Source organism: Rhamphochromis longiceps, linkage group LG10, assembly GCF_057381845.1.
Source record: "Rhamphochromis longiceps isolate RC_006_pf linkage group LG10, R_longiceps_female_GT1.1, whole genome shotgun sequence".
Lineage (NCBI taxonomy): Eukaryota > Metazoa > Chordata > Actinopteri > Cichliformes > Cichlidae > Rhamphochromis > Rhamphochromis longiceps.
The window spans coordinates 14199882-14218648 of NC_140566.1; the positions used below are offsets into that span (position 1 = coordinate 14199882).

Consider the following 18767-nt stretch of genomic DNA (forward strand, 5'->3'; position numbering starts at 1 on the left):
GCCACCTTCTTTCATCTGTGCAATAATATCTAATTTAAGAACCCTGTCTCAGAGTGATGCCAGAGTCCGTGCATTGTTAATTCTTTTGTAATTCTTTACCATCAACCTGCTCCTATATAACTCTGAGATGCTCTGACTGGTCAGCAGTGCCATAGTGAAATTGCTGAGCACACTTCCAAAAATTGAAAAAACTGGTGTAAAATCCTTCTCCTCAAATTTAAAACCCCGAATGACCAGGTTCTTCAAGACCTCACATACCCATATTATCCTAACAGAGCACTTCTTGGTCTTACAATTTCCAAAAGTAGAATGGGAAGCAGAGCTCAGCTATCTGATCAGCATGTAACCAGCTCCCTGAACGCTGAACCATCCGATGGCTCACTCCATATAAATGTAGCTATTTCATGTTATAAACATGCACTCGTGGCATACACTATAAATGCCACTGTGCTAATTTGTACAGTGCACTCACTTGATCCAAAGAAGGACATTTAAAGTATTTCCATGATTCAATTGATTGCATTTCACTTATTCCATGCTAATTGAAAGGTTTAGTTGCTTACACTGAGTTATCTGCACATTTCACCTGCCTACAGAGCAGTGCAGTTGTGCAAACTTGTTTCATTTAATTTACTGAATTTGTGCTTGTTTTTACGAATTATGTAATACTTCTGCAATAGCAAATGCAAAAACTCACGGGGCTCATGATTATTATTTCAGCTGTGTTGTGTTTAGACCTCTTGTGGCTGCATAATGTTGCTTTCAGTGTGTGCTACTGTAATATCTGCTTAACAGAGGATTTGTATGAAGTGTAATTAACTTTTGCTTGGATGTACCATATTAACTTCAAATGACTTATCCTACTCGAGCACTGCAAACTCAAAATAAACAAGTTAGTGTAGTTCACCCCTCTTAAGTTAACGTAACTTAATGTTTTCGAGGCTTAAGTTTGTGGTTTGTGTTTTGTCCTCTTTCTCTCTGTCTGTCTTGTCTCTTTCCTCCCTGTCCATCTGCAAGTACATCTTGATCAGGAGCTGCATGTTCCTGATATGAGTTTGATGGCTGTACAGAACCACTGTGATGGGTTTTCCACTCCACTTTAAGGGTAGAAGAAGCTTGCCACCAACATTTAACTTGGTGAGAGTTTGTGAAATGCACAAAGGTAATTGTCATATTTCCTTTGACATTATTGTAATATCATATGTATCCAAGTGGTGTGGTATAAATAAAACAGAGCTGAACTGAATGTAAGAAGGGGGTAATGCAAAGCAGCAGGGTTATATGGAGCTACAGACACAGTTGCCTTTGTTAGACTCGAGACCCAAGAGGTCAGTAGCATTTCTATAATTTAAAGTGGGCATCAATGATAAAACAGCCAGCTGCATTAGAGCCAAAGTTTCTCACCAAGGTCATGCTAAGGTGTGCATGATGAGCAAAGATTGAAAACAACTCTCTGTCTGAAAGTGAAGGTTTCACCCCAGCACAGATTTTATGTGTATATTTGAGTGAGTGACACGTTGCTGTTCTGGTAACAAAATGTCTCCTGTACAGTGGGGCAAAAAAGTATTTAGTCAGCCACCGATTGTGCAAGTTCCCCCACTTAAAATGATGACAGAGGTCAGTAATTTGCACCAGAGGTACACTTCAACTGTGAGAGACAGAATGTGAAAAAAAAATCCATGAATTCACATGGTAGGATTTGTAAAGAATTTATTCGTAAATCAAGGTGGAAAATAAGTATTTGGTCACCTCAAACAAGGAAAATCTCTGGCTCTCACAGACCTGTAACGTCTTCTGTAAGAAGCTTTTCTGTCCCCCACTCGTTACCTGTATGAATGGCACCTGTTTGAACTCATCATCTGTATAAAAGACACCTGTCCACAGCCTCAAACAGTCAGACTCCAAACGCCGCCATGGCCAAGACCAAAGAGCTTTCGAAGGACACCAGGAAAAGTATTGTAGACCTGCACCAGACTGGGAAGAGTGAATCTACAATAGGCAAGCAGCTTGGTGTGAAAAAATCAACTGTGGGAGCAATCATCAGAAAATGGAAGACATACAAGACCACTGATAATCTCCCACGATCTGGGGCTCCACGCAAGATCTCATCCCGTGGGGTCAAAATGATCATGAGAACGGTGAGCAAAGATCCCAGAACCACACGGGGGGACCTGGTGAATGACCTGCAGAGAGCTGGGACCAAAATAACAAAGGTCACCATCAGTAACACACTACAACGGCAGGGAATCAAATCCCGCAGTGCCAGACGTGTTCCGCTGCTGAAGCCAGTGCATGTCCAAGCCCGTCTGAAGTTTGCCAGAGAGCACATGGATGATACAGCAGAGGATTGGGAGAATGTCATGTGGTCAGATGAAACCAAAGTAGAACTTTTTGGTATAAACTCAACTCGTCGTGTTTGGAGGAAGAAGAATACTGAGTTGCATCCCAAGAACACCATACCTACTGTGAAGCATGGGGGTGGAAACATCATGCTATGGGGCTGTTTTTCTGCCAAGGGGACAGGACGACTGATCCGTGTTAAGGACAGAATGAATGGGGCCATGTATCATGAGATTTTGAGCCAAAACCTCCTTCCATCAGTGAGAACGTTGAAGATGAAACGAGGCTGGGTCTTCCAACATGACAATGATCCAAAACACACCGCCCGAGCAACAAAGGAGTGGCTCCGTAAGAAGCATTTGAAAGTCCTGGAGTGGCCTAGCCAGTCTCCAGACCTCAACCCCATAGAAAATCTGTGGCGGGAGTTGAAAGTCCGTGTTGCTCGGCGACAGCCCCAAAACATCACTGCTCTCGAGAAGATCTGCATGGAGGAATGGGCCAAAATACCAGCTACTGTGTGTGCAAACCTGGTAAAGACCTATAGTAAACGTTTGACCTCTGTTATTGCCAACAAAGGTTATGTTACAAAGTATTGAGTTGTATTTTTGTTATTGACCAAATACTTATTTTCCACCCTGATTTACGAATAAATTCTTTACAAATCCTACCATGTGGATTCATGGATTTTTTTTTTTCACATTCTGTCTCTCACAGTTGAAGTGTACCTCTGGTGCAAATTACTGACCTCTGTCATCATTTTAAGTGGTGGAACTTGCACAATCGGTGGCTGACTAAATACTTTTTTGCCCCACTGTATGAGGAGTACTGCACGGGATATTATACCTTCTCTTGTCTTTATGCTTTCCTAATACCTAAGACTGATTTAATATACTTATATAATCTGAGCATCTCTTGGTCATGCTCATTGTGAAGCACTATTTTCTCACCAGTTCATCCCGGCTCTGATTGGTCCGACTGTCCATCAGTCTTTAAAATACTTAAGGACTGATGGATGGCTTAGGTTGTTTTACAACTAATTTGTGAATGTGATAATTTCTAGATTACATCAGCACCTCAGTTAGCACACAGTGCAAAAGACAGTGGATGTGCTTCTACTCCCGCCCCCCACACACTCTCTTTCCACACCGTGGATTAAAAGCTAAGGAAGGTTAAGAAGTCAAAGCTTGTCAGTCCTTCTCACTCTTCCATTTCTTTCTTCCATTTACTTGTTACTGTCCCCAGCTGTCTGCCAGTCTATTTTTAGCCAATCCAAACTCTGGATCAGAGCTGCGCTTCTTCTCACGCACCATCCCATTACTCAGTGCTTTCAGACTGGTCCCAATCCAAGCCAGGGACAGGAAGAACGAAAGCGAGGCTAAGCTACTGGAAATGTGGATATGTGTCATTTTCAGTATTGTCTTTGGGAACTTTAGGTACAAGTGGAGATAGCTGATTTTATTTATTTATTTGTTTACTTTTTACTTCACGTGACTTTTGGATTACATATGGTAGTTTTTTTCAACAAAGGACCACAGGTAACTGCTCCTGCTGGGTGCTTTAGTATTCTTAATCCACCTGGAGCTCGGATGGTGCTGAAGGACAAACTGCAACCCTGACATGGCTCCTTTGTAGAAAAACTGCTCCAGGTCAGAATTTATTTTCTTGTAACATTTATTTTATTGAATTCTCTTCCATAGGTCGGTCACTATTAATGAAAGGAATGTGTTCATCAGCCGCTTCTGTATAGGTGAGGCCACGGAAATTTCAAGCACTGACTTTTCTCTTGTAAACTAGATCTGTCTTTGAATTTGAAATAGACTTTTGGGGTATTTAACTCAATAAAATGATGCAATTTTCAGTGGCATATCAGAACAAGCTTAGTACATTCTAGTCCCTGCTCCTCTTAAGATATTAGCAACTGATAAGCCAAAGTCAGCATTAGCCACTTTCAGGAGCCTTGATGGTTGCTACTCATGTGCTTTAACTTAGCTTTAGGACAGGCTAAGAACACTGAAATTTGTAGTTTAACATTTGTTTATCAAGAAATCTAATTTAGAAGAGTTTTAACTTCTCTGTGATTTACCTTTATTTTTATTTATTTATTTTTTTTTAAAAGTAATCTGACACTTTTAGCATTTAAAGCTTAAAGCATGAAATAATTCCCCCAAAAAATATGTGTTTGAAGCTGGAGTGTTTCTTAAATCTTCTGACAAAAACAGACAACACATAAAAAAATAAAATAAAAATATTTTGCATGCATGTCTGAGCTTTAATTTGAAGATTTTTTTCTACATTCATCCTTTATTGTGGAATTTATTGCTTAACATATAAATGGGTTAGGGTTAAAATCACGCTGTAAAGGTCTCAAAAACTCATGTATAAAATATGATACACTTGACATTACAGGGTTAAGATGATGACTAAATCTTTTATATTTATGTTCCAATACATATTTTATTTATGTATATAAAAATATGTATGGGAACATTTCCAAACTGTTTTCTAACACCACCAGAAGCAAGCTACTGAGGCCTTTTGCTCTGCTGTCAGTGCTCATACTTAATACCACTAAAAATGTGAATTATCAAATTGCAATATATATTGAATTTCCAGTTGTGTTAACACTTATATAGGATACTTTACATTTATTTCAATAAATTCAGTTTGTATTGGCCAGAAATTCCAGTTAAAAATTAGAAAATAGCTTATGTGTCTCTTAAAGGTGAACCCGAATCACCTATGTACGGCCTGCTAAGCTAAGCTTTGCACTTTAAAACTGCATGGCCTGGGCAGAGCTAATCAGCTTGTTACTCACATGCCATTAATTCTCAGAGGAACAGGACAGGGACACTGGGCACCATTTCATCACCGAAGCAGATGGATAACTAATTAGATTCAACATTATGTTCTGTTAAATAAAACATCGCAGTGGGATGTGAGGCTAGCTTATGTGTTGATAGATGCATTTTAAAACCAGAGGACCCAAACACAGATCAGATTAAATGTCGTTCTACAACATTTCTCATGCTTTCCACCTTTTTTTTCGTTGGCAGTGATGGCTTGGAGTCGTGCTGTCACCTGTCCAGCTTTGGACTAGAGGGAGACATTCCCATTTACAGAGAAACTCTCACGCTAAACAGCCACCACTAGCCTTCTGTGTGTGAAGCATCTAAACAGCTGTGTGAGAAAATGGCACAACACATAGACCCCTGCTGTCTGCACAACCTCTCCTACCACCCGCGATGGCAGCACAACTTCATAAAAGGGAGGAGAAAAAAACATATATGGACAGACACTTTCAGCGGATGTAGTCGATTTGAATCTTTTTCAGCATCGTCATCATTGTCAAAAAGGTCATTATCATCCAGACCGCAGCTGCTATCATCTGCCCTGCAACACACCAGGAGCTGGTGGAGGAACTGGCTTCTTTTGCCCTTCCTCATAGTCTCATTTTTTCCCCATCAAGCCTCTGCAACCACTTTCACAATGGCTCTAGTTGGACCCTGGACATGTGACGTACTATACTCAAAAGCCCTCCCTGACTTGGCTGCCAGCCTTGCCATCAACCGCATAAACAAGAACACCTACCTCAGTAAAGGCTACTGGTATGACTACAAGCTGATCAATGAGGACTGCCAGTCATCCCGTGCCCTGGCTCGCTTTGCTGGGCTGAAAGGTTATGCAGCTGCTTACTTGGGCCCAGCCAACCCAGGCTACTGCTCCTCAGCTGCTTTGTACGCCAAAGAGTGGGATCTTGGGCATCTTTCCTGGGCCTGCCTCAAACCCAATATGAATAAAGGACATATGTATCCTAGTTTCATGAGGCCACTGCCACTCTCCTCTCATGTAATTTTTACAGTGTTGCGATTTTTTCGGTGGGCCCACGTGGCCATAATCTCAGAGGAGTCAGACTTGTGGGAAGCCACAGGGCATGAGCTGGCCTCTTCACTTAGGGCCCTTGGCCTGCCTGTTAAACCAGTGGTCACAATGGAGAACAACAAAGAAGGGCCTCGGGCAGCTTTGACAAAAGTGCGGGAGACAGACCGGGTCAGAGGTGAGTTGCTAAAAAAACACAGTTCAACTTGAACAAAACGACTGTGATGTGATATCTGAATATTCTTTTTTTTCCTTTAATTTCCAAAACATAGGGTTGGGGTTCAGGTTAGGGTAGAGTAACTAAGCTAATCAGACCTCATAGAGTTACAAAGCCTGCACATGCTATATTTCACATGAATTGGGATTATAAACTGTCTTTAAACTTTACTTTTCTAGTGGTCATCATGTGCATGCCCTCAGTCCTGATTGGTGGCCAAGCCCAGTACCAACTTCTGACAACAGCCTCGGCTATGCGCATGATTGATCGTGGCTATGTGTTCATTCCCTACGACACCCTTCTCTACTCACTACCCTACAATGATGCACCCTACTATATGCTGGGCAATGACACCAAGCTCCGGAAAGCCTTTGATGGAGTTTTAACTATCACCATGGACTCTGGTGAACGCAATTTCTACGAGGCCTTCAAACAAGCACAGGACAGCTATGAAATACGTACCAGCACTCCCCCAGAGCAGGTGAGAACATCTAATAAGAATCTACTTCATTAAGAAATGACAGAAAGTAAAAGACAAATCTTGAAGGATAGGAAAAAGACACAAATCTGAAGTTTAAATGGCTACTGTGCTGTCCCTTCTTTAAGGTTTCTCCATTCTTTGGCACCATCTACAATATGATGTACTACACAGCTATGGCTGTTGAGCAGGCCCGCGATAGAGAAGGCCACTGGGTAACTGGTCGGATCCTGGCCGATGGCGAGGGTGGCTTTGAGTTTGAAGGATTCAATCAGCCCCTGAGGGCTGGCAGGAACGGTGAAGGCATGCAAGCTCAATATGTGGTCCTGGACTACAGCGGCATTGGCAACACCCTGTACTCCACTCATTCGCTTCATGCTTCTCACACGGACAGCAAGAGCGGGGGCTTGAAATATCTTGGCCGTTCAATCCATTTTGCAGGGAGCACTCCCTACAAAGACTCAACCTGCTGGTTTAGCCCATACTTTGCCTGTACTGGAGGTGATTGTGCTTGTAGTGCCATTGCTAAAAACAAATTTAAAAATAAGCCAATGCTGACTTTAGTGCATTCAAACTATCTTTGTGGTTCTCTCCCAAGGCATAAATTCGGTTGCTGTCTTCTTGCTTTTCCTGATGTTCATTTCGTTGATTGGATTTTTAGTAAACATCTTTCTTCGCTACAGGTATGTATCTGATTTTGTTCAGGCTTGTGTAGCTTGGAAAATATGTAATGATTGTTTTCGGTCTTTTCAGGAGAGATGGCAAAGTTGGGTTCAGCTTTGGAGGTGGTGGCCACAGTAGCGGATCGACCAAGGTGGTCCTGACCCTTGATGACCTGGTCTTCATCAATACCCAAGTCAGCAAGCGGGTGAGTTCTGTGCTGAATCAATACTGCTGTCTTTGGCTTCTCTCTGAAATGCACGCACTACATACCTACAGTAGTATGGACTGTATGAAAGCTGCACATTGTTTACTCTGAGTTTACACATCCTCTTTGAACCCTGTGTGTGAGCAGAAGCTAAATGATGACAGTATAGCAAAAAGCCAGGGGGATATGAAGACGCCTCACCACTCAGTGTCCGGCCGTAGCTACTTGGCGTCCACGCCAGACAGCTCGAATATTGCTGTTTTTGAGGTGAGAGTCAGATGTTCACATTCAGTAAACTTCAGTACAATGTTTAGAAGCTGAAGTCTTTTTGATGTTTTTGGTGTCACGATGACTTTGTTGTTTGTTTAAATGCCAGGGTGACTGGGTTTGGCTGAAGAAATGCCCTGCTGGATCAGTATCAAACGTCTATAACAGCACTGAGAATGTCTTTGTCAAGGTAAATGAAAATATGTTATTTAATGGATAACTGAATCTTAACTGTAGCCAGAAACCATTTGGTCATCTGAATTTGCCTTAACACCCTGATCACAAAAGCTACAGTGAACTATATCTAATATTGCCACTGTTTGCTTCTCAGCTCAGAGAAATGAGGCACGAGAACCTCAATCTGTTACTGGGGCTGTTCTTCGACTCTGGGATCTTTGGTGTTGTGATCGAGCACTGCACCAGGGGCAGCTTGGAGGATTTGCTCAGCAATGAAGAAGTGCGTCTCGACTGGATGTTCAAGTCTTCCTTGTTATCGGATCTGATCCGGGTAAGAGATCTATGAGGTGATCTGTCAGTGTTTCATTTCTTATTTTACCATGTTTGTCACACATTTCTACAAACTGGCATCAGGGTATGAAGTACCTGCACCATCGCGATATCATCCACGGTCGACTCAAATCCCGTAACTGTGTGGTAGATGGGCGTTTTGTGCTGAAGGTGACAGATTACGGGTTCAATGAGATTTGGATTGTCCAAAATATTGACACAGATGAAAAGCCAGAGGGTGAGTGCATGCGCATGCACATCCACGTAATAATTATTATTGTAAGTTTTGTTTGCATGTATCATTTTTTACTAACTGTGCACTTGATAAAAAAAAAAAAAGATCTACTTTGGACGGCTCCTGAGCTGCTGCGAAGTTCTAGTGAGAGGAGGAGGGGCACTTTTGCAGGTGATGTCTACAGTTTCTCCATTGTTTGCCAGGAGGTCATCTCCCGCTCTGCACCTTTCTGCATGTTGGACATGCCTCCCAAAGGTAAGTAATATGCTACTACTTTTAGTACTTTTCATTAACAGTTTAAATCACAGTTAGCTGACAAGACTGGGTAAACTAAATCTTGCACTAATGTTTCTGCCTGGGCGGGTTTTTTGTTTATGTGTATGATGACAGAGATTATCAACAAGGTCAAGGAGCCTCCGCCTTTGTGTCGGCCTGTCATATCAGTGGAGGAGGCCCCGGTGGACGTGATACAGGTCATGAAACAGGCCTGGAGCGAAGAACCAGAGCGGAGGCCGACCTTTGATGATATCTTCAAACAGGTATAAACACATGTTTGTATGTTTTCACATGTTAGTCTGTAGCTAGGTGGACACAGCTGAGTTTTTCTCTCCATGTGACAGTTCAAGAGCATCACCAAGGGAAAGAAAACCAACATCATTGACTCCATGCTGCGCATGTTGGAACAGTACTCCTCCAACTTAGAGGATCTGATCAGAGAGAGGACGGAGGAGCTGGAGGTGGAGAGGCAGAAGACTGACAATCTGGTGGCTCAGATGTTGCCCAAGTGAGTTTCCATCAGCTTTCATTAGCACATGAAAGACATGACAGTATTGACTCCATAGCCATAAGTATTGAGTTTTAAACATGATTACCTTCTGGGGTTTGCAGATCAGTCAACACCTCAAGCTGTTGCTGGATCAGTTCTTGGTTCAGAGGCTTGCTGCACACTGTAGAAATTATTTGAGACAAATTTGTGGAGTTATACAGAAATATCTCAGGTGTATTCCAGTTATTCTCTGATTTGTTGAAACATTAATAAATGTACCATTAAGCAATGCTCAGAAACTATGAGATGAGATTTTTTTCAGTTGTCTCATTAAACAAAAAGCTGAATTTATTTTAGTCATATAGTCATAAAAGAACATATAGAAACAGATCTGTATTAAACTGTTGACTCCATATTGATACGTAGTTCTTGCACATGTTTTTAGAAATAAGGACTAAAGCTGAATGTCTGTAATCGTCTGTATGTCCTGAACATTTCATTTTCCACTTATCCATTTCTCCTTTAGGTCTGTGGCCCAGGCACTGAAGACAGGCAAGCCTGTCAAACCAGAGCATTTCAATCAGATCACGCTGTACTTCAGTGACATTGTGGGCTTCTCCACCATTTCATCTCTTAGCGAACCCATTGAGGTGGTCAACCTACTCAATGACCTCTACTCACTTTTTGATGCTATCATTCTGCTGCATGATGTCTACAAGGTGAATGTTGAAATACCAACACATGACATAAATGTCACCCAGGTAGCTGCACTCAGGCTGAGCCTTTGCTCCACCTCCCATGGTTCGTTTCCCCATGTTACATGCCATTATGCTCCATTGCTGCTTCCTTCATCTGTCCTGGAAAACAAAATGTAATATATATATATATAGTATTTTATATTATATTACAGTATTATATAGAATATATTTATGTAATGACCAATCAAAGTTTACTAGAAACGACATAGATTTAACTGATAACTGATGTGTTATTGTAGCCATGTCATTTCTTTCCTGTAGCTCCTTTGTTATTCCTTTATTGTCATCCTTTTGGGAAAAAATTAGGAGCTACCCAGAGATATGTAATCATCATCATCAAAGACACACCTTCCCATTTAATGTTTTTTCTTTATTTAGATGACTATTTACATTGTAGATTCTGACTGAAGGCATCAAAACTATGAATGAGCACATATGAATTATGTAGTGAAGAAAAGAAAAGTGTGAAATAAGTTAAAACATGTTTTATATTTTGGATTCTTCAAAATAGACATGCTTTGCTTACTTTGCTTACTGTTCCCAGAGATGCTGAACACTTGTTGGCCCTCATGCTGTTACTCTGCAGTCCATCTCATCCCAAACCATCTTGATTGGGTTTAGGGCGACTGGCGGCTATTTGACCATAAAGGCCTGATTCGTGCAGTCTCCTCTGAGCAGTTGATGTAGAGATGAGCCCGCTACTTGAACTCTGTGCGGCATTGATCTGGGCTCTAATCTGAGGTGCTGGTGACTCGGATGTATTTATCCTCAACAGCAGAGGTGACTCTTGGTCTTCCTTTTCTGGGACGGTCTTCATTAGAGGCAGTTTTGTCGTAGTGCTTGATGGTTTTTGTGACTGCTCTGAACTGACTGACCTTTAGTTCTTAAAATAATGGACTGTCGTTTCGCTTTACTTAGCTGGTTGGTTCTTACCTTAATATGAATTCCAACAGTTGTCAGCTGTGTACTTCTGCACAACACAACTGATGGTCCCAAGGCAAGAAATCTCCACAAATGAACCCTGACAAGGCGCACCTGTGAAGTGAAAACCGTTTTAGGTGACTACATCATGAAGCTTATTGAGAGAAGGCCGAGGGTTTGCAGCGCTGTTGACAAAGCAAAGAGTGGCTACTTTGAGGAATCTAAAATATAAGACACATTTAGAGTTATTTATCATTTTGTCTTTGCTACATAATTCCATATATCTTGCTTCATATATTTGATGTGTCTACAATGTAGAAAGTAGTAAAAATAAAGAAAAAACACTGAATGAGAGGGTGTGTCCAAACTTTTGACTTATATGGTATCAGTTTGTGTTCAACTCTCCTCTTTTTCTCTTCTAGGTGGAAACTATTGGAGATGCCTACATGGTAGCATCAGGGGTCCCCAACAGGAACGGCAATCGCCATGCAGCTGAAATGGCCAACATGTCTCTTGACATCCTCCACTGCATTGGAACCTTCAAGGCGAGGCACATGCCTGATCTCAAAATCAGAATACGTGTTGGCCTGCACAGTGGTAAATAATGTGTTCATCCTTTCTGTGATGTGACAAACCCTGAATGTGTGATTTAAGCTTTAAGCTTCTCACGAAGATTCCTTACTGGGCGTGCTGTGAAATTCAATTCAATGTTATTTATACAACTCCAAATCACAACAACAGATGCCTCAAGGCGCTTTATATTTTTAAGGTAGACCCTACAATAATACTTACAGAGAAAATCCAACAATCAAATGACCCCCTATGAGCAAGCACTTTGGCAACAGTGGGAAGGAAAAACTCTCTTTTGACAGGAAGAAACCTCCAGCAGAACCAGGCTCAGCGAGGGGCGGCCATCTACCATGACCGGTTGGGAAGAGAGAGACAGGATGAAAGAAAAAATTATTATTATTATAAATAATTATAAAAAAAATTCTGGGTTTAGAATTTAATCTGAAGAAAAAGGTCAATAATGATCTATCCACACACCTGTTTATAAAAGCCAAATACATGCGTAAAAAGTAAAACCGTGCAAATTAAATCCAAAGGGAATTCAGAGAAATAGAACCACAGGGACTAAAGCTGCAATGACGAGGAGGCATTTTTACCTCCTTTATCTGTGTCTGAAGCTTATTCCTGGAAGAGTAAAACACTATCCACTTAGAGTGCTGTCATCCAATTAACACACTGCATACTCTGGATTTGTGATTCTATACTGTGACTTTCTTTATGTGCACAGGAGCTATATTTTTATATATTGGGTTGAAACTGTAGAGAAAAAGGCTTAAAAGCATACCAGTATAAAGAATATTTAAGGTATTGTTATGGAGGAATATATGTACTGTTGTTTGTAGGCCCAGTTGTAGCAGGAGTAGTCGGCCTTACGATGCCTCGGTACTGTCTGTTTGGAGACACTGTCAACACAGCATCTCGAATGGAGTCCACGGCATTGCGTGAGTGTCTTGTGCATGATTGTATGAACCACATGTTTCTTTCTTTCGCTCTCTTTTTCTTTTTTTCTAATGCTGGAATAGTGGGAGGGAGGTCAGGTGTCTTTCAATTTGTGTGCATGCTGCTTGAAGCTAAATAGGGCTTTGAGTGAGGAGTCCTTCCTAATCCTTTAAGGCTATCAGCAGAATTAGAGGCCAATTTAAAGTTTCGGAATAAATGCCGTCAATGACCAAGTTTTTCTTGGCAACCTTCTACAAGGTGCACACATTTAGTAAATGCCCTGTAATTTAAAAAAGGAAAAAAGAAAAGGAAATTTAGAAAAAAAAAAACCCTCTCATTTAATAATGTTCTCAGTAAATAATTGTAATTAAAAATTTGTATTGAAAAACATTCACATTCAACTTATCAGTGGTAGTTTCAGTCAAACTTAATCTAAAGTAACAGTTATGTGCTACATGATTATACTGATGGGTAATATGCTGCCACCAAGTGGCTTAACCTCAGAAGAACAGTCTGTTTTCTGCCCAGTCTTGTAGACTTAGTCATTTTAAACCCAGGAATGCTCCAAGCCCAAGATTTTATATTAAACTGTGTACCTGTACCAAAGCTAAGGTTTCACCTGTATTTGCACAGCTTACAGAATCCATGTCAACCAAAGCACAGTTGATGTCCTGAAGAGCTTGAACCTCGGATATAAAATTGATGTCAGAGGTCTGACAGAGTTAAAGGTAAATAAAATGAAAAGGGACGCTAACCTCTACACCTGCTGAAGCATTAGATATGTGCTCTTAGCAACTGATTGCTGATGATTGTTTATTTGTAGGGAAAAGGTATTGAGACCACTTATTGGTTGGTGGGTAAAGAGGATTTCACCAAACCTCTGCCTGATCCTCGAGACCTTCCAGGGTAAGAGAATGGTTCTGTCATTTACACATGTTAATAGATGCAATTTGTCCGACTGAATCCGTTTTGATCATTTTAAAGAAAAAGTTACTGCAATCAAAGTTGCTTGTTGTTTTCTTTGTTCCAATTTACGGTGCATAAAAAGGTGTGTTTCCTATTACAGGGAATGCACTCATGTGATCAGTTTAGAAGAGATACCCGCCGACAGAAGACAAAAATTCCTGGATCGACAGAAGAAGACAAACTAGCCCGTGGTTTATCATTGGAAAGTGATCAGAGGTAGATCATTGACTGAAAAGTTGAACATGCAATATCTGACAGCAACTACACACAAGACTAAAGAAAATTTCTATATTAATCACATCAATCAATCCTTTGCTCTTGTATGAAAAAAGTAGGTGAAACTATGTCTATGCTCTATATGTTTATTGGATGTTTTATACCAAAAATAGACAAAAGTGACACTGCATATCCAAAAAGTGTAGGTTTATAGAACAGCACATTTTGCCTAACAGAAAGGCGTAACGACGAAGGTGTCTACAAATATGATTACAGTATTAAGTGTAATGCTGGTGTACTGTATTGTATGTATTTGTACTGAACCACGTGCTTTATAGAGATTCTGGAGGGATGCTGTCATAAACACCTTAATGGTGGAAGCTATTACTGCCTGATTATTCATCTCAGCTATAATGGTGTCTACACTGGACTCACTTTAGAGGCATTAACCCTGTCACAACAGCACAGAATGAAAACATTAATACATTTTTATAGCAATTTCAGCTGCAAACCTGGATAGCACATTCGGAGCTCAGGTCGAGGGTAGCTCTGATTTTGCTTTTGTAGCGGCAGTGTTGTTTACAGATGATGGAAGAAGCCATGCCACCCAAAAGTGATCAAAATCTATATATACATTAAAACATGGTGGATTTAATATTTTATAGTTTTATTAAAATATATCTAAAAAATAAACACAATTCCTCTTTGGCCACTTGGTCTTTAAAAATTTGATTTACATCTGTGGCCTGTTTGTTTCTAGCTGGATATCAACAATATGCAGTGCTTAACAAATTTATTTATGCAAGTAAGCATAAATATTTTTAGAAATCTGACAAAAACTCATTTAAAACAAAAAAATTCTGATCTGAACTGAAATGATTCGACCACTTAAATTATTCTTTTCTGTTTGTGAATGTAAGTAAATGACTGTAATTCGCAATATTAATCAAAAAAATTAATATTTTTTGTGTTTGCTTTTTTAAGTTTTGAAAACAGTAAATTTAAAAATTCATCAAACACACCACTTAATAACAAATACTTCTTTATTCTATTCTTCTTTATCATGCGCATCGGCGTTATGCTTCTCTCGCTGTAATACTCTCTTTTCTTTGTGAGACTACATTAGCTGTGTGTTCTTTCTAATTAAATGTGAACTGCTTTACACTATGTTGACATTTTCTATCAAAACATAAAGGATGTAAGGCCCAAACCATTTGTCACTAACAGTGCACTAACACTGCATGCAGCCTATTACTGAAACACGCTGCATGCATGACTGAACGTGCTGCGTGTTCAACGGGGTCTTAACAAGACAGTAATAGGAAGACCTTATTTAATACAGTATGTGTGTTCTGCACTGATGCACAGAACGTTTGAATCAATTGACTGAAATGATCTCTAATAACATGCTTCAACAGACTTGGATTTTTCATGTGTATCGCCATCTTCTGCAGGAAAATGTCTGAATTTTTGTTTGGGAACTCTCCAAACTGCGGCAGTATCTAAAGTTCCTCTGAGATTGCACGTCCACCTCCGATGCCCATCCCTAGGGAATCCTGTTTTACAGAACATATCGCAGATGCATGTGAAGAGGAAAATAGGAGAACAGGAGGGTGGAGTCCTCTGAGTCACTTGTCTTTGGCTTGGGGATGTATATACTGTACATGTGTACATAGTTATTTTTTCTTTGTGTCCTGCAGGTTTAGGGGATTTTTGAAATGTTTCCTGCTCGAGTTCCCTAAACCCCTGACACAACAGGAGATATCAACAAAACATGAGGGTTTTATCACGGTGTATTCAAAAAGCCAGCAGCCACATTGTTCTCTCACTCTGTGTCGCCTTGCTAATTGTCTGCCACGGCACTGATATTGAAGCAACAATAGGCAGACAATGTGAGGATGTGATTTTCCTCTAAAAGCAGTTTTCAGGCTGCAGGCAGCTGGCTGCTGGCCACTTTTAACCTACAGCAGTTTGTCGCAGCAGCTCAGCATATGGACAAAAAAACAGAGGTCTGATGACTTGATTATCAGGTTGCTTGTGGTGTAGTCTTTCACACCATTAAGTGTTTAGCACCCTTTCCAGGCGTGATTAAACCCCAGATGAAGACAACCTGGAAGGTCCCGAATCAAGAGGACAAACATGGGGAAAGTGGTCTGAATATTTCTTTCTTTCATTTAATTCTGTGGTAGGCCTATAGGTAAGACCTACTCCTTTTTTTTAAACAATTTGCCAAACACATAGATCTCATCAATACTGAATGCACTGTATTGTTCATTTTCAAAGTGATATCACTGTGTTTCTGTAAATAAAATGTGTTTTAGTGAAGATTGTGTCTTCTTATGTTTGTCTGCCTACTGCTGAGTGTGTCGCGGATATTTTCCCAGATGATGCCCTGACGCTACACTGCAATATGCTTTTGAAATGAGCCAATAAAATTCAGTAAAAAAACAGTAAATCACAATATAAATCACAGGTGGGTTGAAGCTGTGAAATCTGTTCATGCATGTTTTAAGGGTATAAGGTTTGAAGCAGTGCTGATGGAGCATTAAACCACGAGCTACATTAAAACTACGCTTATTTAAGAAAATGCAGCAGCTCAGTGTGAGTCGTGAAACTCCCCACTTTGCTGAGCCAGTGATGCTAACAAGCTTTGACCTTACTTGGGCTGGTGTGACTCTGCTTTATTCTGTAGTGGAACAATCAAATGAAAATGTAAGGAAGGCTTTACATAATGCAACTTCTATGCAATACCCTGCACATTGTAAACAAATTTAAGAACAGACTGTGTCTGCGCCGCTACCAGGAATTGTCCCAGAGGACAATGACAGCTCAAAAGCAATTCTTTCTACTGCCACTAACAAGGGCTGCTATGAGAACATGTTGACAGGTTGCTGTGCCAAACCTTTTTTGGCACTTTTTGGTGCAATCACACCCCTCAGATTTAACTACAGACTATCATCTACAGCATGAGACAGAATCTTTCTGAACTGCTATTTATTATAGTTGATTTACTGCTTGGATAGAAATCAGTTTATGCTTTATACATTAGTATTTCTGCATTATCTCCGTATTTATGCATCATAATAATAATTATATAAAAAAAACTACCTTAAATCCACATTCACAAGCTTATCACAACCCTATTGTGTGAAATCCCGGTTCTGTTTAAGTGTGTTTGTTGCTCCCAGCAGATAAGACTGTTAAACAACAATAGGGCAGTATGATGTAGCCTGCAGATGAGTGTATCTGACTTGTGTTTATTATCTTCAAATTCAACCACAACATTTCGCAACTGATCGCCAAGGCAACCCATTTTATCAGAAGTTCCAGAAATATGTGATTATTATTAATAATTTGTTTGTTTCCCCTTTTTTTCTTACGCGTTTTTGTTATTAAAAATAACTGGAATTGAAAAGAACGAATTAATTGGGTTAACTGGGTTTTCTAAACGTGAAAAAGAGTCACGATTTTCTAGCTATTGTTATAAAAATTGCATTTTGCCAGCAGATTCCGTGGACTCTACAGCGGACTCTGCATAAAATACGCACATATGAATTTAATGGCTGCTTGACATTCGACTACCCCCAAAATGTATTTGGCCTATGGCTGCGTATCCTCGACCTCTCAAGCGGCACGTTCTGCAGTTGTTTTCCTCGTGTCTTTGTACAGCCAACTGGGTAAAATCTGCTGGAAACGATATAAGCTGGCCGACCGTCCACACAGCGCCACGCACCAAGTGTTCGTGGTCTGAACGCCGCGTTCCTGGTCTGTGCACCTCAGCAGCCCCGAAGCACCCCTGGCATTTGACTGGCACCGGCTTGGAGGTGTCAGTCTAACGGATGCAAGTCAAGTCAGCCACAGAGAGGCGGGGGAGAGCGGAAACAGAGCAGGTTGTCTTTCACAATACAACTCACATTAGTGCAGTCGATACATTTGTCACAATACTCTGTCTTCTTGAACCAGCAGGATATTAGAATCCATATAACGCAGCTGTGAATCTACTGCAGTGTTGACTGCTCCTGTAACTTCCCGTTACTCTTTCTCAAACGATCATTGGTGAGCTGTGTTGAGGTCATTATTTAGAAAAAGAAACTGAAATTCAGCTTTTGAAATTTTAAAATCTGTAATGTTTAAATGCATATTGAACTTCACTGATTTAATTAACTTTACGTTTATGTTAATACGACAAGCACATGCCACTTGATTAACAATAAAAACTTATATATGCCCACATATCAGCACAAATCCCTTTGCTTACAAGGGTCATATTAGATCATAAGATCCTTACCATCTTTATTATGGTACTACTGCAAAGCCAACGGCACAGTTTGTGTAAAAGCAGCCCAGAGAGGAAAAAATAATAATCTTAGCAAGGCACTGGGAGTAGGCTCTTCTCTCTTAAATTTAACCAATTGAACAAAAGTGAATCTGAATTTAAAATCAGCAAAGCTACATTAGTTTCTTACAGAGAAATGTAACAGTGATGTGTTACATTTCACTGTGTTACTGTATTACCACCAAAACTGTGGGGGAGTAAAGGTTAGACCAATTGTAATGCACAGCAAAGTTACTGAAAATCACTAAATGTGATGCTGGATGAGGCAACACAGCTCTAATGTTCAACATTTGGAAACAGTGTACAAACCCAAGACTTACTAAAAATGCTGGCCACACATATCGTTTTACCATATCATTTCAAGAGAAGTGATAAAAATGCGCGAATGGATAAGCGGCTTCGGTTGTAGCCTCCCTTCAATTCCTAAGGCTTTTATTTCGAAAGTCTTTACCGGGGATGTCGTTATTATCCTGCCTAATCTGACAGTGGCGAATACAGAGTGATATG

At 40.4% G+C, this 18767-nt stretch overlaps 1 protein-coding gene across 1 annotated transcript; it reads left to right on the top strand.

Moving 5' to 3' along the window:
• The first annotated feature begins 1060 nt into the window (after positions 1 to 1060).
• On the top strand, positions 1061 to 14941 carry gucy2d (guanylate cyclase 2D, retinal). Its single transcript, XM_085419568.1, has 20 exons — positions 1061 to 1162; positions 4038 to 4087; positions 5394 to 6394; positions 6613 to 6914; positions 7040 to 7412; positions 7510 to 7594; positions 7665 to 7779; positions 7927 to 8046; positions 8156 to 8236; positions 8378 to 8554; positions 8638 to 8791; positions 8894 to 9043; positions 9179 to 9327; positions 9409 to 9572; positions 10081 to 10273; positions 11656 to 11830; positions 12646 to 12744; positions 13376 to 13470; positions 13566 to 13648; positions 13809 to 14941. Exons 3-20 carry the CDS (start codon positions 5530 to 5532, stop codon positions 13891 to 13893), a joined length of 3465 nt encoding a protein of 1154 aa, XP_085275694.1. The 5' UTR covers positions 1061 to 1162; positions 4038 to 4087; positions 5394 to 5529; the 3' UTR covers positions 13894 to 14941.
• The last annotated feature ends 3826 nt before the right edge of the window (positions 14942 to 18767 follow it).

Bases quoted from the DNA above. Each gene is read 5' to 3' on its own strand.
- gucy2d (XM_085419568.1), top strand. From the start codon at position 5,530: ATGGCACAACACATAGACCCCTGCTGTCTGCACAACCTCTCCTACCAC. The intron at 6,395-6,612 runs GTGAGTTGCTAA...TTACTTTTCTAG, and splicing joins GGAGACAGACCGGGTCAGAG to TGGTCATCATGTGCATGCCC. The intron at 13,471-13,565 runs GTAAATAAAATG...GTTTATTTGTAG, and splicing joins GAGGTCTGACAGAGTTAAAG to GGAAAAGGTATTGAGACCAC.